Source organism: Brassica rapa, chromosome A02 (assembly GCF_000309985.2).
Source record: "Brassica rapa cultivar Chiifu-401-42 chromosome A02, CAAS_Brap_v3.01, whole genome shotgun sequence".
In the NCBI taxonomy this organism is placed as follows: Eukaryota; Viridiplantae; Streptophyta; class Magnoliopsida; order Brassicales; family Brassicaceae; genus Brassica; species Brassica rapa.
Window position 1 is genome coordinate 18,483,433 of NC_024796.2, and position 24,515 is coordinate 18,507,947.

The following is a 24,515-nucleotide window of genomic DNA, read 5'->3' on the forward strand; positions in this document are numbered from 1 at the left end:
AAAATAAGGGAAAATTGGATAAATAGGACACTTTGAACTTGGATTTGTCACATTAGGATTTCTAGAAGATATTTTAGGAAAATAGGATTTTAGATCTTGTAAAATACCAAAGTACCCTTAATTTACCAATTATGTTGAATTTAAATTATAAATTATAATAATTTTCGTAATAAATTTTAATGTTAAAATTTAAATCCATAAAAATTAAAAAATAAAAAAAAACACTAAATGGGAAAAAAGGAGACGCGGGATGCCGCAAACCTAATTCCCCTTTCTCTTTGTCTTCTCCGAGCTGGTGACGTCGCTCTCCCACGGCGATTTAGGGTTCAATGGTGAGAAGCTCTGTTCTTCGTCGGTGTTTCATCAGCCCGTGGTCTCTACTCTCGTCTCCGTCACCATCCTTTTCGATCTCACTGAAGACACAACGGCTGCGAATCGTTCTTCCTCTTCGTCGGGTCAAATCGATTTTCGAAGTGTTCTTCCATCAATTTCGCCTCTCAATCTCACAATTCTTCACAGAAGGTATTGGATTACATCTATAGATTCTCATATTAAACGAAATCGAAGTGTTCTTCCATTAAAGCTTGATTTTTTTTAAAATGATTTGGCGTGTTTCTTAAAATAATTTTGTTTCACGGATTGGTTAAAATTTATACTTATTATTTGTGTGATGATATTGAAACCTTTACATGTTGAACTAATAAATTTGTCACGGTTTGTAGCTATGTCTGAGGAGCTACCGAAGAGGCTTTTTAAGGAGGGCGAGGAGCCCCGAGTTACTCAGATCAACAACAACTGCAGGATCGACTACATAATCCGAAAGTTCCAAGCGTGGCTGCCAAAGGAGTTGGATGTCGTGAAGAAAGACCCGTTTTTCATCAGATTTTTAAGCTCCATGAGAATGGTCTTGGATACTCTGCGAGGGTGATACACAGCTTCTTGTGTAGGGAGCTGGTGACTTTCTTACAGCACGAGCTATGGTTTGTCTTTGCGAGGAGACCGCTTCGATTCTCATTGCAAGAGTTCCACGCCGTAACCGGGTTTGAATGCGATACTCACATTTCGATTGAGGAGTTTGAAGAGTGGAAATATGATGGTGGTTTCTGGAGCAAGGTTTTGAGGAGAAAAGATGGAACAATTACACTCTTCAACCTGTGGACTAAGGACAAGGAAGCTGTAAAGAAATGGAAGAATGCAGATCGCATACGTCTTATCTACTTGGCGATCATTCTTTGTGTGGTATTGGCGAGAGATGAGAAGGCTAATATCCCCCTGAAGTACATCGCGGTGGTCATGGATCTTGACAGAGTTCGAAGGTATCCTTGGGGAGTTGCTGCTTATGACCTTCTCTGCAAATCCATAGCCAAAAATCGTTCCCAACTGAAGGAAAAGACCACTAGCTATGTCTTGGATGGCTTCTCATACGCCTTGCAGATTTGGGCAATGGAAGCGGTGCCAAAAATCGGGAAGCTTTGTGGAAAAAAGCTGGATAAGGGTTTCAAGGACGGTCCTAGATGCATAAACTGGATGGGAGCTGCGAAGGTGTCATATGAGGAGATCATTCGCTTGGAGGAGATTATTACACCCAAGGTAATTTTATCTATTTATGACGACTCTTTCCGGTTTGAAATGAGTAGTTAGTATCTAACTGTATTTCCCTTTCTTGTGTAGGATGACATCTACCCATACATCTCATGGACAGGAAATTATGATGTTGTCAAAGCTCAGGCGTTTCGCAGAGATGATGATGTGGAGGATGACAGAATCAAGGTTCTGATGGAGATGATAAAGAAGGGGCATGATTTTAGTGAGCATGTTTGGGAAACTGAAGAAAATGAAGTGATTTCTTTATCTCTCGATGACGAATCAGCTGTGAATGATGAAGCAAGCGTGAATGTTGAAGCAGCCGAGAGTGATGACGACTTTCAGACTCCGAAAGGATCAAAAAACGTTGGTTCTAGATCAAAGAGGGGTAAAAAGAGGCTTCCCGATCGTGGTATGGAGAAGAGAAAGCATAAGGTTCTCGCAAGTGGCGCAAAGCAAGCTCCTTTTAATGAAGACATGAAGGCTTTTATGACACAGTTGTTTGAGCACAACTTCTCTGGAATGGAACAAAGGATACAGAAACAGATGGCCGAGACATTTGAGCAGATGCGGACAGAGCTTAAACAATCACGTAAGGAAGCCAGCGTTGAAGTTGAGCTTGGAGAGCCTTCACCGACAAAGCCATCGACGAGCCAGGCACCGTTGAGGAGGTCCACACGCGGGGTAAACAAACACTAGTCTTCACCATCCTCTTCAATGTTATTTTGTCTTGTTTAAGTTCGTGGTTTGCGTGTCTGTTTGTTTTATTGGCATCTAAGTTATCGGCCTGAATTTTGTTGTACTTTATAAGGTCTCGGTTTGTATGTGTGCTTGGTGTGTAAGTGTCCTTGGTTTGTAAGTGTCTTGTTTGAACTTATGTAATGGTCTGGAACTTTTATGTAAAATAATTATTAATGATAATGTATTTTGGTATCTCAATTATTGCTTATTTGTCATGAATAACAGGATGGTTCCGAGACTACATTCGATGTGAATTATAGTGAAGCAGATGATTTGGGTCGCGGGATAGGTACACAAGGGGTTGAAGGGCTTTCTCAGACGTCGTATGTGCCAGGCTTTGATCCATCTCAGGACAAAAAAGAAGAAGATTGGTGGACTCCAATGACTTCGGTCCGAGGTTCAGTGGATAATCCAGTAAAGAAAGAAAAGACAGAGATGAATACAGCTCCACCGCCGTCACAGTGGGAGAAATGGTGCAAAAGAAAAGATCATGGACTTCAGCTTAGCGATTCACCATTGCCAGAAGATGCTTCTCCGCAGGCGTCACTTTATTATATCTCTGAAGAGTCATGGAAAGGATTCACGGAATGGGCATTAAAGCCTATACCTTTAACAATTGGTCCTACATGCTTTAATTTGTCTGTAGCTACAAGAGTAGTAAGTGCTGGAAAATGGCTTGGAAACGAGGTAATGAATCTTGTACTAACCTTTAGTGAATTTATCTTCCTAACACTTCTTATATGCTATATTACTTAACTTTCATTGTAAATTTTTAGGAGATGGATGCGGTTATGTTTATATGGCGTGTGAACACTACATTGAATCGTTGGGCCCCTCGGCGTGTTGCTTTCATGAGTGCTATGTTTTGCCTCCAAGTAGACGCTGCATACAAGAAGTTTTTACCAAACAAAAAAGCCTATCAATTGCCTGATTTCCTTCTTGGGTACGGCAGAGGAGAGCTTCCATCTCATGGGCGGACTGATCTAGTTTGGGGTGTTGATGTTGATCGACTCTACTTTCCTCTGTTTGTAAATGGTAACCATTCAGTTCTTTTTACATCCTAGTATACATTTCTTCGTTTACAAATTTTGTGGACACGAACGCAGGTAATCACTGGGTTGGTGTCTGTGTAAACATCATTGAAAGAAAAGTAGAAGTCTTTGATTGCGGTCGGGGAAAGAACAGACAGTACGTTGAGAAGTTTGCTGCTATCATTCCTAGGATTGTGAAGTCCGTTGCACCACAAGAAGACAGAAGCAGCTACTCCTCTCATCATATTCTATCGTGGATGTGCCTATGAAGTTGAGATTGAACAAAAGTTGTTGTGATTGTGGTGCATACGCTCTGAAGCACTTGGAATGCTCGCTGCTTGGTCTTGACGTCAGTTTAGTGGATGATGAAATCATTATGGGTTGTAGACAAAAGATTGGAGTGGACTTATGGGAGGCTGCACACGACCCCATCTTTGCTGAGGTTATGACACGATATGTGCCTTCACCATGGGAGAGGTCTGAGGTCTTTGACCTGGAGGATGATTGATTAACTGTGATTTTAGTAGTTTGGTTTGTTAGAATTAGAAAACAACTTTGGCTTTGGTATTTGATTTGGCTTTGGTATTTGATTTGAATTAAGAAACAACTCTAGCTTTGATTTTGTATAAATTATGAAACAACCCTATAAAGAACAAAATCATAAAAACTGAGGACCCAAACCCTAAACAAACCCTTAACTAAAACCATAACCATAGACATACCCTAACCAAACCCTTAACTAAAACCATAACCATAGACATACCCTAACCAAACCCTAAAACCTGTAATTCATAGTCAAACCCTTAACCCTAAACAAACTCTAAAACCATAACCGTAGACATACTCTAACCAAACTCTTAACTAAAACCAAATACGAATTAATCCAACGCCTCAAACACACACCTATTTATTGATTATTTTTGTACATTGGTCACTATCTAAGTACGTCCGTCCACTATGTTTGATAGATGTTTAAACACTAATTTAGAGGGTTCAAAGACAAAGTTCTTGTGGTGTTATCAATAAATTTAGTGATTTTTTTCTGCTCTGCCTTAGCTAGAATACGCGTTCTGGGAGTATGAAACGACGTAGTTTTGGTTATTTTTTTGACCTAATCTCTTTTCTTCCTCATTCTTCCTTGACAGAGAGATTGCAGCGGCGAAAATTTGGAGATCGACTCCCTCATGTCTTCAGTAAATTCTTCATCCACTACAAGAGATCGCCTCGCGAAACAACGGGGAATTCCCACAAGATGCAATTGCGATGAGGCAGTGAATCGTTTCACTTCAAAAACAATTCAAAATCCGGGAAGATTATTTCATTGTTGTCCTTTGGGATCTCAAAAGGTTAGTCATGTTATCATATAACTGTCTCGTTGTTGTCCGATGAGAGTAGAATTAGTCAATCTAATTGTGTATTGGATGTTACTGATGAAGGACAAAACCCACTTGTTCAAATGGACTGACAAGTCAGTTGTTGAGGAGATTGAAGACTTCCAAGACCTGTTTGACGTGTTACTCGTTGACAATTCCGAGTTTCAGAAATCAGTGAGAGCTGGTGAGGCCATGATGACACGCCATGAGAGTAGAATTCAAGAGATGGAAGATGCAATGTGCCATTGCGAAGAGAAGACCTCGGAATGCATTAGGGAACTTAGGGGCATAAAAGCTTTGTTTGTGTGTTGTTTGGTGATGGTCTTCTTGTACCATATCTATGCATGATGTTCAACAAAGGCATCGACTTCGCGCACAACTACTTTTATGTGCTTCCTCAACTTGTTGTTTCTTTTTTTCAAAGAAGTTAAGACCATGTTTCTTGTTATTTCGAGGTGATCATCATCTAATGAAACGAATTATTTTGCAATTACTTTGGTTGTTACTAGAATAAATCGATTTGTCTCTATAGTTTAGCAAATACCAAATTGTCAAATAGGTTCTTAAACAGAAGATCAAATTGTTTCAAAAGCAATAAAGAAAAAAACAGAGACAGATGCAGACACATAACAAACTAGATGGGTAAATCGCATGTTCCTCTCTTGTGTCCTTCAGTTCCACAACGGCTACACTTATGCTTTTTATTCTTCTTTGATCCTTGAGAAGATGCGATCTTGTCTTCTACTGATTCATACCTTCTCTTTACTGGTCGACCAGCACTCTTTCTTGTCTTTGGTGGTAAAACCTTTGCAAGTTTAACCTCAGCAGGGACATTCCATTCTGACTCTACAACTGCTATTGGATTAATGGAATCTGCATAGGCGGTTCTCCACGCTGCAGTGCTGTATAAGGCGTCAGTGAATCTGTGCACTTCCATACCTGTCAATCTCAAAAAAACTTGATCAATATAAAGTCTATATGATGAAAATCCCGAAAATAAATAATTCTCAAGTATTCATGTGTTTATACTTCCATACCTCGTGAATAAATTGCAGGAATGGCGTGTCGGCAAGGAATTTTTCCTATATCATACTTACCACATGTGCATGTTCTTCTTTCCAAATCAACATGACAATCATATATGTCTCCTTTTACAACCGATCTGAAGTTGTCAACCTTGTAAACCTGGAATCCTTTTGCCTTCACAATTCTCCTATCAATCTTTCTCTCCACCTTAGCGGTTAAAGGATCTAGATGCTTTGAGCTTAACAAGCGACGCTCATAGAACCATCGAGTCAACAGTTCTCTTATACTATCAAGCAAAGGAATAACCGGATATTCTCTAGGTATTCTAAGAACTGAATTTATAGACTCTGCAGGGTTCGTGGTCCTAATGTCATACCTGGAGCCAGGGAAGAGAGAACGAGCCCATTTGCGCACATCAGCCTCCCGTAGATATCTTCCAAGCTCAGGACTCATATCAAAAATTTCGGTGATACGTTCTTGAAATTCAGTGTATCTATATGCCCGTGAAGCCTTTTCCACCAACGCAGTCAATCCTTTTGTCTTGAAAAATGAGACCACATTGGTCAATAAGTGATGAATGCAAATTCCATGTGCTGATCGAGGGTAGACAGTCCCAATAGCTTTAGAAATAGACGCATTTCTATCTGAGACAAAAGCTAGGTCTTGACAATCAGCAATAACCACTTTCAACTGTCTGAAGAACCACCCCCATGAATCGTCATTCTCTGAATCAACAACCCCAAATGCAATCGGATACAAATTAGAGTTACCATCTACAGCAGTAGCAACAAGAAGTGTCCCTTTGTATTTATTTTTCAGAAAAGTTCCGTCAACGACAATCACCCTTCGCATTGCATTGTAGAATCCTCTAACTGATTGCCCAAATGACATAAATAGATACATGAATCTTCCCTTCTCATTAGTTTCATAGTGAGTATGCGTACCAGGATTTGCTTCTTTAATCATATGCAAATATGCTGGTATTTTAGAGTAACTGCGATCTGGTATACCTCTAGCAGCTGCAATAGCAAACTCACGAGCTTCCCAAGCGTGCCAATAAGTAATCTCACAACTATGCTCCATTCTCATAAATTGAATGATGTCATTCGGTTTTGGGCCATCGTTTGCATCATCAAATCGATGTTGTATCAGAGTCCCAATTGTTCTTGCTGATGCTGTTTTTCCGAATTTCCTTTTCTTTGAAGGAGCACATGAATGTCTTCCATCACATTGGTTGATCATGAAATATGTAGACCCATCTATTCCTTCTGCACGCACAGTCCAGTTGCACAATGCATCCTTACATCGAATATACCACCATTTTCTCGTGGATTTGATAACAGTGTAATCGAAATTATTCTTCATCGCTAAAATTTCCAGTGTTGCCTTCAGAACCCCTTTACTTGTGAAAATTTGATCCTTCTTCACGAAGTCTCCTCTCCAAGCTCGACCATCCTTATCACTGTCTCCATTGTTTTGACAAAGTTCAATGTTTTCACTCCTTAAAGGACCGCAACCATCTGCAGCGACATGATTCGTTCTTTTAACAAAAGACTCCTTTGACGGCTTGACAAACTCTGCTCGATTTATCTCAGGAACTTCTTCATCCTCAACATTACTTGAATCACAAGGCTCCTTATTCAAATCGATATTGACTCGTTCCTTTTGATTTACACCAGAAACAGAGAACATCACACACAAGGTAGTAGACGATTCCCTCTTTGCATAGCCCACAAAATTAGATGCTTGCCGATCATTGGTGATAATAATAGGAGGATTCCCTTTTTGATTCAACAACGAATAACTGAACTCGGCATTAATGGCATTATGGTCCACCCCATAATCCTCACACACCATTATCTTGAGCTGCTTCAACGTAGTAGTAGTTGCTAATGTTACCATTCGACCACGCCTTTCTTTGTCTACCACGAAACTCCAGTCATCACCGCGACTACACATCCATTCACCCGATTTGACATAGATTAGAACCATGTTGTATTGATAGAGAAAAGAGAGATGATTATGTCGATGAAGAAGAGAGAAACACAAAGAACGACGACAAAAGATCGTGGGAGAAGGAGAAAAACGTGGGAGAAAATATTCTTGGAGATATTTAGGGAAGATTTAGTTTAGATTTAGGAAACATCTTTAACCGATTATGGAAGTTTCCATATTTTTCGGATTTCCTGTAGAATGTATAACCTATGTAAGTCAGAACACAGTAGAGTAGATGTGAAACATATTCTTCCCTAGGCGCCACATAAGGTAAAAGACAGACCACATCATGGCTCCAAATATAGATAGGGTATATCAACGCATTGTGGCTACATGTCGTTATCAAGCTAAAGGTATAAGAAAGACATCTTTCTTGATTATAACGTAACGTAACCTAGCTTTGGTTAGAATATATAAGAAAAGATAGGACACGTTGTATACCGAAGATATATCTATGTATAAACATTAGTAGCCGATTTCTAGACTAAGTAGATGGCCAGAATGAGTATTGTAACTGTAGCTAGAAGATGAAATAAAATATGATTCATTTTAAAAAAAAAACAATTTAAGCATATATATTGTCATACTTATGTTTCCAATAGTTTTGATATTTTTTAACATTTTTAAAATTCAGTTTACTATTTTTTCTATTAAAAAAGGGTAAAATATGTCCAGAATTGTCCAAAATATCAGAAATCCTATTGTGACAAATAAAAGTTCAAAGTGTCCCATTTATCCAATTTTCCCCTAAAATAACTACAAATATGGTTTGTAGCTGTTTGTGGATTTTTGCTACAGATGTCGTTTGCGGCTAAGTTGTAGAATGACAGCCACAAATAACAACATTTTATCGATAGCCACAAGCCTATAGTCAACGAAAATTATTTGTGGTTATTTGTGGCTATGGGTGAAATAGGTACAAAAATAAGTTAATAGCCACAAAAATATTTGTAGCTATTTCAAGTTTTTCTTGTAGTGGCCATGTCATCAACTCGGATTTGACATATAATCACTAGTCTAATGTTACAACAGTAAAATAATGGTCTATGTTATCTTTATTCTTCATCTTTTTTTATCTATCTTCTTCATCTTATTCTTAGATCTGGTAATTATTGTTTCCGCAACTAGGTCTATAAACATAGATTTAAAAAAAAAAATCTGAGACAGATATACTGCAGTCGTCGTCGTTTTCGTACATATAAAATCAGCTTCCTCTCCTCCATTGTCATATATGGCGGTCCGACATCCTGCAAGAATGCTCCCTGTCTCATTGGATTCGTCGTCTTGCAGAAGACGAAAAACTCAAAGAGAGAGATGAAGAAGCTAATTCTTGTAAATTGTAAGAAAAGGAGAGAGTTGAACAAAAAAGTAAGAAAATGAGAGAAGACGAAGAAGAAGTTGAATTTGAAAGCTGATTTTATATGTTTGATGACTCAGATGGTGAGTCATCTGAATATGATAACTTTAGTTCATACAATGAGTCTCCAACACATATGTTATGGCTGAATTATGCATACGTTACGGGTGAGTTATGCATACGTTACGGCTCAGTTATGCATACGTTACGGCTGAGTTTATAGTTTTTTTATAACTTTATAGTTCTATGGTCTAGGGTTTGAGGTTCAAATTTACGAAAAGATTAAAGTTTTAATATTGTGTTCAAAAGATAAATTTTATAATTTTATAACTTTATAGTTCTATGGTTTAGGGTTCGAGGTTCAAATTTAAGAAAAGATTAAAGTTTTAATATCGCGTTCAGAGTTGAAGGAATGATTTTGTTCTCGCCCAAAACATTTTCTTCCCCCCGAAACATTTTGTTTCCGCCCAAAATATGAAACGTCGCGAAACAAATTCACTCGATGCCGGGGTTATAGGAACATTACGGCTGATTTAGACTATTCAGATACGTTACGACTGAGTTATGCATACTTTACGGCTGAGTTATGCATATGTTACGACTGAGTTATAATCAAATTACATCTGACTTATGCATATGTTACGGCTGGGTTTATACTTTTTAAAACCTTATAGTTCTATAGTTTAGGGATTCAGGTTCAAATTTAAGAAAAGATTAAAGTTTTAGTATTGTGTTCAGAGTTGAAGGAATGCGTTTGTTCCCGCCCAAAATATTTTGTTCCCGAAACTATACACATTCAGTTGATTTATATTCACATGATATTGATAAGATGATCTTCAATATAACTTTTTAAAGTACTTGAATTCAGTTTTTCGATTTTAGGGTATGTTTGGGATATGACTGAGTTATCTTAATGACACAGCTGGGTTATATAAACGATACGGCTGAGTTATCTAAATGACACGGCTGAGTTATATAAACGATACGACGATTTGGGATAAGATGCTTGCGGTGACGATTTCAGAGTTGAAGGAATGATTTTGTTCCCGCCTAAAATATGAAACGTCGCGAAAAAAGTTACACTTGACGGCTGACTTATAGTGCTGACTTATAGTAACGTTACGGTTGACTTATACCATTCAGATACATTACTGTTGAATTATGCATACCTTACAGATGAGTATGCATACGTTACGGCTGAGTTTAATTCTAAACCAACCATAATCTAAAACCTAGAAACAAAAAAGCTTGCAGCCGTCGTCAACAAAATCTAAACCTAACAAAATCACCGTGTGTTTCTTCCACATCACAAAGCCGCAAGGTCATTATTTTCTTCTTCCTTCGCCGCCGCAGTCCCGTTACCACGAGAGCTCCGACGTCTTCAAGTCACACAACGGTTTTGTTACCTCCTCCACCACCAAGCTACTACGCCTTGTCCACCTTCCAGTAACAAGAACAAATTCAAAACGCAGAGAAAGAGCGAGAGAGATTGAAAGAGAGAGAGGTGACCAGTGTGGTGACAAGCGGTGGTGGTGGCGACTATGGTAAAGACGGAGACCGGCGACGACGACGAGCTCAATACTCGTGACGACGGCGAAGACCAGTCTTCTTCGACACTTTTTCTTCTTCTCCAACAATCTTCTTTTCTTCTTTGACGTTTCTTCTTTCACTTCTAAGATTTACAAACCAAATATACTAAGGCATAAGAAATGAATGATGATTTATAAATCTCTCTTGTTTACAAGACATATAGTGAGAGAGATGAAGAAGATCTGGGACTGTGAAGAACTCCCGAAGGAACGAAAAGAGGAAAAGAAAATGTCAAGTAGAAGAGAGAAAGTGAAGAAAAAAAGCATTTTAGACCATTAGATCAAAACTAATCAATGATCAAGAATTGCAATCATTGTAATAAAAAAACTAACCAATGAGAAAGAAGTTAGAAGATAACCCCAAGATGGATTTGTAGCCCTTAGATTAAAACAATCAATGGTTAATGTTTTAATTTTGATGGTTAAAATTACATTTTATATTAAACTGTATTTTGATAAATTTTTAAATTTTAAAACTTGGATTTTATTATGTTGATTTTTTTGATGTGTGGTTTAAATATGAAGTTTAAAGTTTAGGGTATATAATTGAGTGAGTTTAGGGTTTGGTATATAGTGTTTTGGGTTTCGATTTAACATTTAAGATTATTATATTTTTAAATAAAAAAATATTAGAGTTTTAACATTTGTAGCTAGAATTTATGGTATATGATTAATTAAAAATTGTTTAAAGTTTGAAGTTTAATGTTTTATGGTATAGGTCAAATTATGTGGTTTAGGGTTAAAGGTTCGAAATAGATATAGTTTGAGATAATGTTTTGAAAATATTTAACTTTATAATTTTATATTTAATATTTGTAGTTTAAATTTTAAAATATTATAATTTTATATTGAAAATATTGAACCCTTAGACTAAAATCAATCAATGGTCATGGAGAAAGCAATATAAATTTCAATTTTAGTTCTTTTCAATTTGTTTTAAAAATTACTTAAATTTAAATAATATAGTTACGGGTTTAAATCAAAATTTAAAATGGAATTTTAAATTAAAGATTTTTTCTTAAAAATGATTAAAATTTGAGTTTAACTCTAAACTATAAACCTAAACCTTAAACTTTAAATAATAAAAATATATCGGATTTAATGTTTAAAGATAAACTTTATAATTTTTATAACTTTATAATTCTATAGTTTAGGATTTGAGGTTTAGATTTAAGAAAATATTAAAGTTAGAGTCTTGTAAGTAAGAATTATATACGCGATTGTAAGAAAACATATATCTCAAGATCAAGTTAAAGTATCAACTTCAAGAAACTATACACATTCAGTTGATTTATATTCACTTGATATTGATAAGATGATCTTCAATACAACTTTTTAAAGAACTTGAATTCAGTTTTCCGATTTTAGAGTATGTTTGAGGTATGGCTGATTTATATAAATGATACGGCTGAGTTATCTAAACGATACGACTGATTTATCTAAATATTTTCTGTTTTTAGCTACAAATTGATTAGGATTCATATATTTGTGCTATGTTACGTCATTCTATAATAAAATAAAAATAATTATAATTAAAAATAAAATAATTGGAAACTAAATCAAATTTTTTTATAATTGACAATAATTTTTTTTTATTTATAATTAAAATTGATTTACAAATTTATTCCGGCTTACAAAACTAAACCATAAATTAAAAATAAAATCAAACCGCTACAATTTCCCTATCTCGGTTTACACTAAACCAAATTAAAAAAAAAAAAACTAAACCTAAGAAAAAAAAAACTCCAGCCGCCACGATGTTCTGTCTTCTCTCCTGCCTCTGGCTCTGTCTTCTCTCCGACCTCCTCTTCGCCTCCGGATCTGTTCTCTCCGCCTCAACCTTGAGCAAAGAACAATCCAAAGTAGCATACTTTAACAACTACAAATCCCACTACAATCCAACAATGTTACGAGATGAAGATAAGTAAAAAGAAGTGAGAAGAGGGGGAACAGAGACCTTGGTCTGTGGCACTTCGGTGATGGAACAAAAGAGCGACCTCCAGTCACCTCGTCTCGTCAGGGCAACATTATTGGTTGGACAAACTTTTGTCCTTAGAATAAATTAGTATTATTTTTTAGTTAGGGACAAATCCATAAGACTTTTTTAACTTTGTTGATTATTGGTAGGACAAAAAAAGTCCTTAGCATATTTTATAATATTTATTTCAATGTGTGATTAGATATAAAAAATACATTTTAAATAAACTATAAAAAAGAAGGTTAACATTAAATTGAAAGCAAAATAGAATTACAACAAAAAAGAAATTTAAATGGAAACAAACATTTTATTAAATTTATAAAAAACTTATAAATTACATGTTATCTGGACGATGTCCGAATTTTACCCATATATTTTCAATCAAATCATATTTTAAATTATGATGGGTTTGTATATTGCGAACGCTCGTCCGACGATCCATTGTATTGCCGACCGGCGAAGGCATATTGACGGAAAATCTTTCCATATCACTTTCTTGAAATCCAGGAACCACATATTGTGTCCTTGATGCCCGTTCATCCTCCACAATCATATTATGGAGAATGATACATGCTCTCATAATATTTCCTATCTTGTGTTTATCCCATAAATTAGATGGATTTCTGACGACGGCAAATCTAGCTTGCAGGACTCCAAAGGCACGTTCAACATCTTTCCGTACAGCTTCTTGCTTCTTCGCAAATAATGAATGTTTCTCAGTTTGTGGTAGACGGATAGATTGAATAAAAGTCGCCCAGTCAGGATAAATCCCATCAGTGAGATAATAGGCCAAATGGTACGTATGACCATTAACATAGAAGTTAACTTCTGGTGCTATTCCGTTAATAATGTCATCAAAAACTGGAGATCGATCAAGAATATTAAGATCGTTCATAGTACCTGGTGCTCCAAAAAAAGCATGTCATATCCAGAGGTCGTAATCAGCCACCGCCTCCAACACAATTGTTGGTTTTTCGGTTCCTCGTGAATACATTCCTTTCCAAGCGGATGGGCAATTCTTCCACTCCCAATGCATACAGTCGATGCTTCCAACCATTCCTGGAAATCCACGTTGTTCTCCTATATATAGTAGTCTTTGCAGATCCTCCGGTGTAGGACGTCTAAGGTATTGGTTGCCAAACAAGTGGATGATTCCGTTGGTAAAATGGTGCAAACATTTTCTTGCCGTGGTTTCACCAAGTCGGACATATTCGTCAATGGTATCAGCACCACCACCATACGCCAACTGACGAATTGCTGCGGAACATTTTTGGAGCGCGGTTAGGCTCGACCGACCGGTTGCATCTTGTGATGGTTTAAAATAATCCACTTCTTGCTCGAGACGATGCACAATACGCAAGAACAATGTCTTGTTCATTCGAAATCGTCTCCGAAAAACATTGTGTGGGAATGTTGGAGTATCGCTAAAATAATCATTCCAAAGCTGGTCTTGGCCTTCTTCCCGCTCTCTCTCAATAAAGATACGTCTTCTTCGCTCTCTCGGTACGGGAATATTATCTGGGATTTGTAAGAAATCTTCAAAAATATTTTCAAATGGATCATCATCATCGTCATTTTGGTTATAATGATAATGTGAAGATGAAGCCATTTTGAATGAAAAAAAAGGCAATGTTTTTAATATGAGAAGGAAGTAGATGAGTTGTAATTTTAACGAGAATATGTTGGTCACATTTATAGGCTCATGAAGTTAGAGGAGTTGTGATTTTAAACATGTGAACCTTTCAACTACTTTTTAGGTACACAACATGTGAACCTTTCAACTACTTTTTAGGTACACTTTTTCTGAATTTTAAACATGCATATTGGTGATGAAAATTCTTGAATTGAATATTTCTCAAATATGCTTATCAATATTAAATACTGGACCTTAAAATGCAACAACAACACATACGTAAAACGGCAAGTTGGTTTACAATCCTCGACATTAAACCCAAAGTCATTACAAAGACATTGTCTCTCAGAAACACATAACCATAATCAAAGCCATTAGAGAAATACAAGGATGAGACCTATGAAAATTAAGACCAAAAGCATACCCGCAACTAAGTAATCAAAGGTAGACTTAGATTTATTCTTGGACAACTCACACGCCATGTTCTCTAACCTAACGAGCTTCTGCTCAGTATCTTGGTGACTGCAGAAGGTCAGGGAATCTACCTTCTCGACTAACTGAAGTGTGTGTCTGTCCATGGCGCGCATCTCCTCCATTACAGCCTCGTCCCACCATTTCCACACATGACACTCTCCATCGTTTGCATTTGTACATGTGTAGTATCTGCGACCTGGTTCGATGCGAGACGTAGCTATCTTCGGTTCACTTCCACAGTAGCATATCTGTGGAAATCCGAATTCAACCTCCGGCTGCGGAGGGTACACAAACGCCTGAGCTTGGTCTTGCTGAATGAGAGCTTGATTTCGCTGAATGAGAGCTTGGTCTAACTGCGCTTGGTCTTGCTGAATGAGAGACTCTACTTCGTTGTAGTCACTGTCCGACTCAGCCCCACCAAATGTATCATCCTGTGAAGGTTGTGAATAGCTGTGAAGACCCATGTGTAATCCGAAAACTGCCAAAATATACAAGATAAAAATTAGACATGGACATACGATCAAGTAAACATGTTAACAAGCAAGTAAACATACATACAATGAAGTTAACATTCAAAGGATGAGACATTTGTAAACGTAGATTAATTGATAAAGGGTTTAGTACAAGCAAGTAAACATAGAAACCATACACATTTAAAACATAATAACCAACCTAGATTTAATAACCAAACAGACAAAAAAAACTGACAGAAAACACAAAGGTTGTAGCAGATATTTCTCTAAATATACTCGGCGAGGATCTTGTTTTTGGCTGCTTCCTCAGCCTCACTGAGTGGTTGCGTCCTGGTCAGGAGTGTGTCTAAGATGGCAAGCTTCTGGAGCTTTTCTTTCCTATCCAAATCCACCTTCCTCAGTTCAAGTACCGTTGTATAGTAATCAACAGACTTCCCAGTCCCATTACGTTTAGCTTTTGCAGCCTTTACACCTTCAGGGCGTATCTCTTCTTCACCAACACCTGTCGTTTCAGTTTGGGAATCTGGGTCAACGGTTTTCCTCTTAGAACTATCAGAAGCTTTAGTGCTGTTGAGGTTGAGCCATTTCTGCTCATACCTCAACACACACCACGCATGCTCCAGTGTGAATTTGGACCCCTGATCCGCGAAGAATATTTCATGGGCCACCTTGAGTACATCGTTCTCATGTTGACCACTGGATATTTGTCTCTCTGCAGCCGCATATGCACCACAAAACTTTGATGTGTCATTACTGATTTTGTGCCACCTCTGTTTATAGTGGAGATGCTGGCTACTTTCAACACTATCTCCACCACCAAAGAGCTGCGAAGAACAAATCTCCTACACGTTTCCAGAAAGTGCCTGATTTCTGGTTATTGCCGACTATAGCGTCCTTTGAGGTATTTAACCAAGCACTTATCAGCATCTCGTCCTCGGCTGGGGTCCATTTATGTCTCCTCCCACGCTCCACGGGTTGATCTGTGGGTGGAGTTGGAGCAACAGACTGTTGAGAACTGAATTGAGGGATCTGTGAAGATCCAGAAGGAAAACTCTCATAAGGAGAGTTTCCATCATTAACATTGTCGTGTTGACTGTAAAGAAGGCTCGTATAACCAACAGACTGGCTATACGGATTCCTTGGATCCATATAGAAGAAGGAATGTGAGAGAATAAAGAAGATAGAAGAAGGAATGTGAGAGAATAAAGAAGATAGAAGAAGGAATGTGACAGAGTTATACAAGAGAAAAAAGAGAAAGAAGATGATGGAGATAAACTCGTGAAAGAAGGGTTAAATAGTTGAAAATGATAATTAACACTCCCATAATGACCTAACTACAAAAGTACATCTCAGTTATTGTATATTACACAACCATAATTACCTATCTACAAGTGCATTAACTACTCTCCAAACTAGCCTTGCAAACAAAGTTGACACTCTGGTCACAATCAAAACAGACTCGACACTATGGTCACAGTCAAAACAGACTCGACACTACCAAGAAATTGTGGCGTTGCAAACAAACTAGACGCCTTTAACTATTGTACAAACTACATTACTTGGTAGCTGAAGAGAAATAAGTTTACCTTCAAGTGTGGAGGAAATGGTTGTTTCTCTTTGATCTCCTTGCTAATACAATCCTCGTGATCGAACCTCACCTCACCTCACCTAATAAACTCGGAAACATAAGAACACACTTATCAGTTTCAAGAGTTAAACAACAAATAATTACACAATCTAGATCATAAACTCATCATACATCTCAGTTTCATCGATAACAGAACACATTTACCAGATGCGAAGAACACATTACACGTCTACTGAATCGATAAACACGTCTCACCTAAACGTACACAATCTACATCATAATCCCTAAATCTACACGATAATATCACCAAATACAAATGAATCATTTATCATCAAAGACTAAAGAGACGACAATATAAATACCAAATCCCTAAATCTATAGAAAATCAAGCAAATGATTCAAAGTATAAATACATGCAAATCCCTAAAATCACCCTTTCACCTTCGATTCGCAGCGATAATGGTCGGGAGGAGACGATCGAGGGGAGATCCGTCTAGAGGAGACGGTCGGGAGGAGATGCGTCCAGAACAGATGCTCCAAAAGCTAACCGTCCAGAGGAGACGCTCGGGAGGAGATCCGTCGTTCTGTTATCGAATCGGGGGGAGATCCATCGCCGGGAAGGAGATACGCCGTTGATGAGAGCTCTATCGCATTCTCTATCGCCGCGAGAGAGAAAGAGAAAGAAGTGAAAAGTTGATTCTCGATTCTTTTCGGTTTTGCCCAAACCAAAAGGCTTCCACCATTCTCTTACCGACACGTATCACCTAAGGACAAAAAAAAAATATGTTAGCCAACGACAAACCGCGTCCGTCCCAGCAATATTATATATTTTTTATTTAAATAAAATCAAATAAAGCCTAACGACTTCCTCTATCATACCCCAATAATGTTGCCCTCAGGCCTCTTGTGCGTCCTCCAACTTCCTCTACCAAAAAAACAAATCAAAACCAGATTCAAAGGAGAGAAAGAGAGAGGGAGAGAGCACTACAAGAGTGGAAAAGAAGACGAGAATCAGATTGTGGAGAGAGAGAGAGAGAGAAATGGCGGATGGTGGTGGTGACGAATCTGAGAAGCGATGATGGTGGTGACGATGGCGGATGGGAAAGATGGCAATGGTGGTGGTGACGAGTGAATGAGCGGTGTCGGTGGTGACGAGTGAATGAGCGGTGTCGGTGGTGACGAGCAGAAGGAGAGATGGTGGTGGTGGTGGTGACGAGCGGAAGGAGAGATGGTGGTGGTGGTGAGGAGGTCAAACATGATGGATTGGACGAGAAGAGGCGTCAGAGAGAGAGAGAGATTTGTGTGTTAGGTTAAGAAAGTAGAAGATAATCAAACGATGGATTTGTATGATGTGGATTGTTATTACTGATGTGGATTTAGTGTTTAAAAATAGTTTTAGTTAAAAAAACTAATCAAAGGTCTTTATTGTCATTTACTAGAGATATCCAAACATTCTAGTAGTTTTAAAAAGATGTATAACAGTCTAGTAATAAACCAACTTTTCTATAATATTCTAGTAATTTTTTCAATATAAATCTATTTGGTGTAAAAAAAACGACTTTTATCATTTTTCCAGAATAAATTAAATCATTTAAAAAGAAGAAACTACTTAAAATGACTCTAATTAGTCATAAAATGACTAGACTAACTCATATAATTTTGAAATTACTAGACTAACTCTTGAGGCATGCAAATTTACGATTTTACCATTACTAAGAATTAAGCATTAACATATTTAATATTATAAGAAAGAAAAAAAACAGTTTAGGTTTGTAGCGTTTGAGTCATCACCTCTGGTGCCCCCAACAGCACAAAGCAGAATCTCCTATGGGCTCCATAATCTCCTATGTCCCTTTTTCATTAAGTGGGCGTGAAATGACGGGAATACCCCTGAAAGGTGGAAAAAAATAAAATAAAAAAATAAAAAGAAAATTCGAAATTGGGGGGGGGATTTCGGTCGGTCTGGGTTTCGGTTTGGGTTTGGTGTGGGTTTCGGTCAGGGTTTTATTAATTCAGTTCAATTGAAACCGAATCAATTTCAATTGGATTTCTGGAAAAAAAAATTTAAAATTAAAAGAAAATAAAATCGCGCAGCTCGATGAGGAAAGCTCCTCTTGAGAAGAAAATAAAATCCCGCAGCTCTGGTTCGCAGCTCCCTCCCTCACAGCAACTGAGTCTGTTATCGACGTCGATAGCTACTCTGGAGACACCGTCGGACGGCAACGTTTCCACCGGCTAGCATTCTTTAAGATAGGTCGTAATGCAGGTTAGTTATTCTCTCCTTAGCGAGCTGCAAGATAGAAATTTGATTTAGGGTTTGTAATTGAAAGTGTTGAAACAGCATTGATTTTGGGATGATTTGGTTGATTTATATATGAAATTGTTATGCATTGGGGTGCGTGAATTGTCTTAATTGTGAGTAGCTTTGCCCGGAGATCTCTCCGATCAATCAATCGTACATACATTTGAGTTTTTGTTTAAGCATTAAGCATTACTTAGTATAACTAGGTATAACAAGTAGAACTGATAATTGTTGTATAGTAGGTAAAACCTGGTAAAACTGTTGACAAGTCGGTAGAACTAAGAACTACGGGTATAACTAAAACTTTTTTATTTTGTTCTTGCAGGATACAATGATGAAATATGTGAGCGTCTATTTCAAATTCAAAGGGGAGATCTCTTGTGTAACCTTGAAGACAACAGTGGAGGATATAAGTTTGGCAATGCTAGAAGAAAAATTGTATAAAAAGCTTGCGTTGGATGAAAGTAACGTAAAACTGGTATTGAAGTGCATGCCGATGGTGTATGGATCTGAAGAACAGCAAATTATTCGTGATGATGATGATCTGTTTGGTTTCCTAACAACCGTTGATAAAGACAACCGTAGATCTCTTTTGTTAGTGGAGGAAACGAGTAGATCAGATCAGTTAGAGAAGGTGTCGAGAGTGGGCAGAAGTTCATTTGGTATGAACTACGAAGTGTTGCAGGGAGATGATGATGTTTATGATGAAATCGGACCGAAGGCCATAACTCTGTATGTAGAAAATGGTCAAGCAAATCAACAGAAGGATCCGATAGATTCAGAGAATGATTTTATGGATACGGACACTGCAGCAGAGACAGACACTGCAGCAGAGACAGACACCGCAGCAGAGACAGACACCGCAGCTGAAACGGACACAGCAGCTGAAACGGACACCGCAGCTGAAACGGACACCGCAGCTGAAACGGACACAGCAGCTGAGACGGACACCGCAGCAGAGACGAACACCGCAGGTGAGACGGGTATGGCTGCAGATAAGTATATTGAGCAGCCACCTATAAAAAAAGGTAGTCAGGTTATAGAGGCTTGGGAAGACGGTTTGGGTCTGTATAAGCTTCAGGAGTTTCCAAGTAAGAAAGCACTTCAAGAGGTGGTCGATAGAGCTGCATTTGGTGAATGCTTTCGTTATGTTATCAAAAAGTCGGACCGGAGACGATTGGTGTTAAAATGTTGTGAAGCAACTTGTAAGTGGAGATTACGAGCTGCAAAGATTTCAGAGACTGAATTTTTTTCAGTTAGGAGGTACACAGGTGTGCATACATGCTCTCGGTCTAATCAAAGTAAAAGCAGCAACATCAAGAGGAAAGGCTCAGCAGAATTAGTGGCGACTTTTTTGAATGAGGATAATCCTGGAAAACTAAGTACTCCTGTTCCGAAAGATATCATGGATCTTATAAAGTTAAAACTTGGTGTAACAATATCCTACTCCACAGCCTTGAGAGGGAAAAATCTAGCTATTTCTGAGTTGCGTGGTGGTTCTGAAGAGAGCTACAAGATGCTATATAGCTACTTGTATATGTTAGAGCAGGTCAATCCGGGAACAAAAACAGGGTGAAGTTGGATGAAGCAAATAAGTTCAAGTACCTCTTCGTAGCTCTGGGAGCTTGTATTGAAGGTTTTGCAGCCATGAGGAAGGTGATAGTTGTCGATGCCACATTTCTGAAGAATGGATATGGTGGTGTACTAGTATTTGCTAAAGCTCAAGATCCTAATCGTCACCATTATCCGCTTGCGTTTGGTGTACTCGACGGTGAGAATAATGCTAGTTGGACATGGTTTTTCGAGATGCTCAAAACTGCTATACCAGACTCTTCTGAATTAGTATTTATGAGTGATAGAAACCAGAGCCTAATCGCAGCTGTAGCTAATGTGTTTCCACAATCTCACCATGGCCATTGTATATGGCATTTGTCTCAGAATGTGAGAGGGCATGCTTGTAACACAACCAAAGCCGTAGTCGCATGGAGATTTATGGAGTTGGCTAGGTGTTACACGGTGGCTGAGTTCGAGTATGCTTACGCATCTTTTAAGGTGAGATTTCCTCCAGCATACAAGTATTTGGAGGAGCATACGGATAAACGCACATGGGCTCGGGTTTATTTCCCAGGTGTGAGGTACAACTTGGACACTAGCAACAGTGTGGAGTCAATGAACAGCGTCTTTAAGGACGCCAGGAGGTATGCTTTAATACCATTGTTGGATACAATCATCAAAAAGTTTTCAGACTGGTTCAATGAACATCGGAAAGACTCTGCGGCTGGGTCGATTGATACCAAACTGGTTCCTCTTGTCGAGATTCACTTGCATAACCTATGGAGCACAGCTGAGAAAACACCAGTGCGTGAGCTTAATAGTTATGAGCTTGAGTACGAGGTAACTGACACTGAAAACGGGAAGAATTATGTTGTCAACTTGATAGAGAAAAGCTGTAGCTGCAAGGTGTATGATTATGAAATGTATCCTTGTCTGCACGGACTTGCTGCTTACTTATATTTCCTTGAGGTTGAAGCTGCTCCTGGTCGTCGACGTGATGTGAAGATAGAGTATCATGAGTTGTGCTCGAAATATTACTGGACGGAACTTTGGGCATTGGCTTATTACAAGGCCATTTATTCTGTGCCGGACAGGTGTGATTGGAATGTACCAGATCACATCAGAGAGCTTCAGATCATACTTCCGGATCGCCTCAAGAGGAAGGGAAGAAAAAAGAATAAGAGGAATCCATCTGTTGGTGAACGACGTAAAAGGACACAAAACATAAGGCGACGAAGGCAAAATTTCGGTTTCAGTTGGCTGTTGTTTGGAATGCGTAATAGCAATCCCAGTGAATCAAACTAGATCTTCTGGTTTGGATTTTATTGCTCTTGTGTTGCTTTTGAAAATATTGGTAAAACTAAGTATATCTTTTGTGGCATAGACTTGAAAGTTTGAAAGTTTGAAGAATTCTATGTTTAAGCGATCTAACCATGTATTATCTAAGTTTAAGTGTTTGTTTTCTCGTTTGTTTTGCAACCTCTGTTTAAGCGTTTTGGCAGTTATGTATAAGTGATATATTGGAAAACCGCGGAAAACTAGTATAACTAGGTGTAACTATGACAGAAATCGGCATAATCCGAAAATTCCCAACTACATAAGTCTTAATAGAAACACGGTCACCAAAAATTATATAGCAGATAATGCTTCTCAAAATACATTAGTGAAGATAACAAATATTTGCGAACCTCCAAATAAGAAAACTCATTGTTTTATGAAAAATATATCATCGTATATAGTCTTTCAAAGAGCACTTTGTTAATAAGATCAGCTTATAAAGAAGTATTCTATAGTTTTCATGATTTAAAATATATTATTGCACTAATCATTTATGCTTACATGATAATGCAGAAAAATGACAAGTAGAACTTTCTTTACAAATTAAAATTATACGTAAAACTAAAAAATGTTGAAATCACGAAAAGTAGAACTATGATGAAAATTGGTAACACGAGAAACTTCAGTATAACTAAGAGCAAATCTTTTGGAGGGAGAATAAAAAAAATTTCGCGCCTAAACGAGAAAAGCCAAAATTTCCAATTATTTTGGTCAAAAAGTAGATTCCCCCTCTGCTCTTTTACCTGTGTCTCGTTTTTTCCTATCTTTTCCCAAACACTTTTTCACTTCCCCACCACTCTCTATTTTCAACTCTCTCTCACCATTCATACACCTTCTCTTTATCCATTCTCTTTCTATATTCTCTGAAGATTCACGGTTTTACTCTTTCCCTTTTATTGAACATGACTCATCCGTATGAAGAGGCTGAAGGAGATGAAGAGGCTGAAGAAACACTACGACATGTTAGGGTTCGTTGCCGATGCCCAATATGGAATTCCCACCCGTTGCCCATGCGGTGGTGAAATAATGACAAATGTTTCTCCAACTCCGAAGTACAAATCGGATTTCGATACCTTGCCTGGGAGTAGGTACTTCACCTGCAAGAATCATGAGGTAATTTTTCTCCAACTAAGGGAAACTGAGATAAACTGAGTTTATAATATGGGTGAAACTGTGTTATACTCTAAGTGAAACTGTGTTATATTCTGGATATCTATGGGTGAAACTGTGTTATACTCTAAGTGAAACTGTGTTATATTCTGGATATCTATGGGTGAAACTGTGTTATACTCTAAGTGAAACTGTGTTATACTCTGGATATCTATGGGTGAAACTGTGTTATACTCTAACTGAAACTGTGTTATACTCTGGATATCTATGGGTGAAAATGTGTTATCCTATGGCTGAAACTGTGTTATGGTGAAACTGACTTCCACTCTGGTTGAAACTGTGCAGGACGATGGGTTGCACTTTCGTCAGCCATGGGCTTTTGGTGTTTAGCAAGAAGTGGAGCGCCTAAGGGGAGAGGTGAAAGAGTTGGCTGAAGAGATTCCTAAGCTTAAGAGGCTCATTACCTCGACCTCCCGTCCATGAGTTTCTCATCCTCGCAAGTTCTGAGTTCATGTGCTAAAAACTTTGTCTTCCCTAACTATCTATTTTTCTTATTTTGGTTAACACAAGTCTTTGTTTGTTAAGAGAGACGACTCTTGTTAAGACTTGTGTAAGTTTATGTGTTCAAACTTATGTTATGCTAAACACTCTTATGTTTATCAATTGGTACTCTATGTTTAAACTTTCATCATCAACCATTATTCTAAAAAACTAATTTCCTACACATTTCCAATGATGTGTACTCTCTCTTAAACTAATTTCCTAGACTTTATCAATTGGTAATCTCCTAGACTCTCACTCGACCAACACAATAAAAGTAAAAGCATCCACAACAAAGATTTGATAACATAGTTAAAAGTTCTAAATCCACATCACAAACAAGAAACACATCAAAAAACATCGTTTGTCTACTTCATAAAAAACATAAAAACAAAGTTCTAACACACCAAGCAAGTGAGGCATCTCTGCTTCACTTCTTCCTGCGTTTTTGTTTCTTCGCTTTCTCTTGTGCTGGTGCTTCTTCTTCTACTGCTTTAGCTTGTGCCTCCTTGACAAACTCCTCAAGCGGGGCCAATCTCCCATCCAATTGGTCAACCTTCTTGTCAACTGTCCTCATCAGTTTCAACGTTCTTTTCACCAATTTCATAACATCTCCCAGTTGAATGGACTGCTCACCTGCTTCTATTCCATCCCCTCCTGCAGGTTCACTCGCTTCTGCCTGATTTTGGCGCGCAGCTACATCCTCGTCGTGCATGTCTTGAAAAAAGACCTTATAGCCTGCATCCATACACTTCTCCCAACTGTCCACAGCTATATCAGATTCATCAACATCGTCTTCATCTTCCAAAATGTCATCCAAGAGCCTTTC

General features: G+C 38.0%; 5 protein-coding genes across 8 annotated transcripts; 3 read left to right on the forward strand and 2 right to left on the reverse strand.

Annotated features, from left to right (window-relative positions):
* The first annotated feature begins 6 nt into the window (after window positions 1-6).
* On the forward strand, window positions 7-2,526 carry LOC117125700. Its single transcript, XM_009130480.2, has 3 exons — window positions 7-522; window positions 723-1,590; window positions 1,672-2,526. Exons 2-3 carry the CDS (start codon window positions 1,294-1,296, stop codon window positions 2,281-2,283), a joined length of 909 nt encoding a protein of 302 aa, XP_009128728.2. The 5' UTR covers window positions 7-522; window positions 723-1,293; the 3' UTR covers window positions 2,284-2,526.
* Window positions 2,527-2,541: 15 nt separating this feature from the next.
* LOC117131875 lies at window positions 2,542-5,310 on the forward strand. Its single transcript, XM_033284818.1, has 3 exons — window positions 2,542-3,012; window positions 3,102-3,360; window positions 3,432-5,310. The coding sequence occupies exons 1-3, from the start codon at window positions 2,707-2,709 to the stop codon at window positions 3,623-3,625; spliced, it is 759 nt and encodes a 252-aa protein (XP_033140709.1). The 5' UTR covers window positions 2,542-2,706; the 3' UTR covers window positions 3,626-5,310.
* LOC103853577 lies at window positions 5,241-24,187 on the reverse strand. 4 transcript variants are annotated; one of them, XM_009130482.3, is made up of 3 exons: window positions 24,177-24,187; window positions 5,767-8,506; window positions 5,241-5,668 (listed from the first exon to the last, which is right to left on the reverse strand). In XM_009130482.3, exons 2-3 carry the CDS (start codon window positions 7,745-7,747, stop codon window positions 5,364-5,366), a joined length of 2,286 nt encoding a protein of 761 aa, XP_009128730.2. In that variant the 5' UTR covers window positions 7,748-8,506; window positions 24,177-24,187; the 3' UTR covers window positions 5,241-5,363. The 4 variants fall into 4 exon arrangements, with proteins under 4 accessions (XP_009128730.2, XP_033140691.1, XP_033140690.1 ...); XM_033284800.1 differs by lacking the exon at window positions 24,177-24,187 and adding an exon at window positions 12,654-14,995 and having other exon boundaries at window positions 5,767-12,536; XM_033284799.1 differs by lacking the exon at window positions 24,177-24,187 and adding an exon at window positions 12,654-14,995 and having other exon boundaries at window positions 5,767-12,575.
* Window positions 15,521-16,403, reverse strand: LOC117131976 (glutathione S-transferase T3-like). Its single transcript, XM_033285240.1, has 2 exons — window positions 16,118-16,403; window positions 15,521-15,966 (listed from the first exon to the last, which is right to left on the reverse strand). The coding sequence occupies exons 1-2, from the start codon at window positions 16,401-16,403 to the stop codon at window positions 15,521-15,523; spliced, it is 732 nt and encodes a 243-aa protein (XP_033141131.1).
* On the forward strand, window positions 19,103-22,003 carry LOC103853599. The gene is made up of 3 exons (XM_033285241.1): window positions 19,103-19,108; window positions 19,470-20,640; window positions 20,694-22,003. The coding sequence occupies exons 1-3, from the start codon at window positions 19,103-19,105 to the stop codon at window positions 22,001-22,003; spliced, it is 2,487 nt and encodes an 828-aa protein (XP_033141132.1).
* Window positions 24,188-24,515: the final 328 nt, after the last annotated feature.

Excerpts from the sequence above, each read along its gene's own strand:
- LOC117131976 (XM_033285240.1), bottom strand. The coding sequence starts at position 16,403 with ATGGATCCAAGGAATCCGTATAGCCAGTCTGTTGGTTATACGAGCCTT. Across the intron at positions 15,967-16,117 it reads CGGCAATAACCAGAAATCAG|AGAGACAAATATCCAGTGGT; the intron begins GCACTTTCTGGA and ends ATGCGGCTGCAG.
- LOC103853599 (XM_033285241.1), top strand. Across the intron at positions 20,641-20,693 it reads TATTTCTGAGTTGCGTGGTG|GTCAATCCGGGAACAAAAAC; the intron begins GTTCTGAAGAGA and ends ATGTTAGAGCAG.
- LOC103853577 (XM_009130482.3), bottom strand. The coding sequence starts at position 7,747 with ATGGTTCTAATCTATGTCAAATCGGGTGAATGGATGTGTAGTCGCGGT. Across the intron at positions 5,669-5,766 it reads TCCTGCAATTTATTCACGAG|GTATGGAAGTGCACAGATTC; the intron begins GTATGGAAGTAT and ends TGAGATTGACAG.
- LOC117131875 (XM_033284818.1), top strand. The coding sequence starts at position 2,707 with ATGACTTCGGTCCGAGGTTCAGTGGATAATCCAGTAAAGAAAGAAAAG. Across the intron at positions 3,013-3,101 it reads GAAAATGGCTTGGAAACGAG|GAGATGGATGCGGTTATGTT; the intron begins GTAATGAATCTT and ends GTAAATTTTTAG. Across the intron at positions 3,361-3,431 it reads CTTTCCTCTGTTTGTAAATG|GTAATCACTGGGTTGGTGTC; the intron begins GTAACCATTCAG and ends ACACGAACGCAG.
- LOC117125700 (XM_009130480.2), top strand. The coding sequence starts at position 1,294 with ATGGATCTTGACAGAGTTCGAAGGTATCCTTGGGGAGTTGCTGCTTAT. Across the intron at positions 1,591-1,671 it reads AGGAGATTATTACACCCAAG|GATGACATCTACCCATACAT; the intron begins GTAATTTTATCT and ends TTTCTTGTGTAG.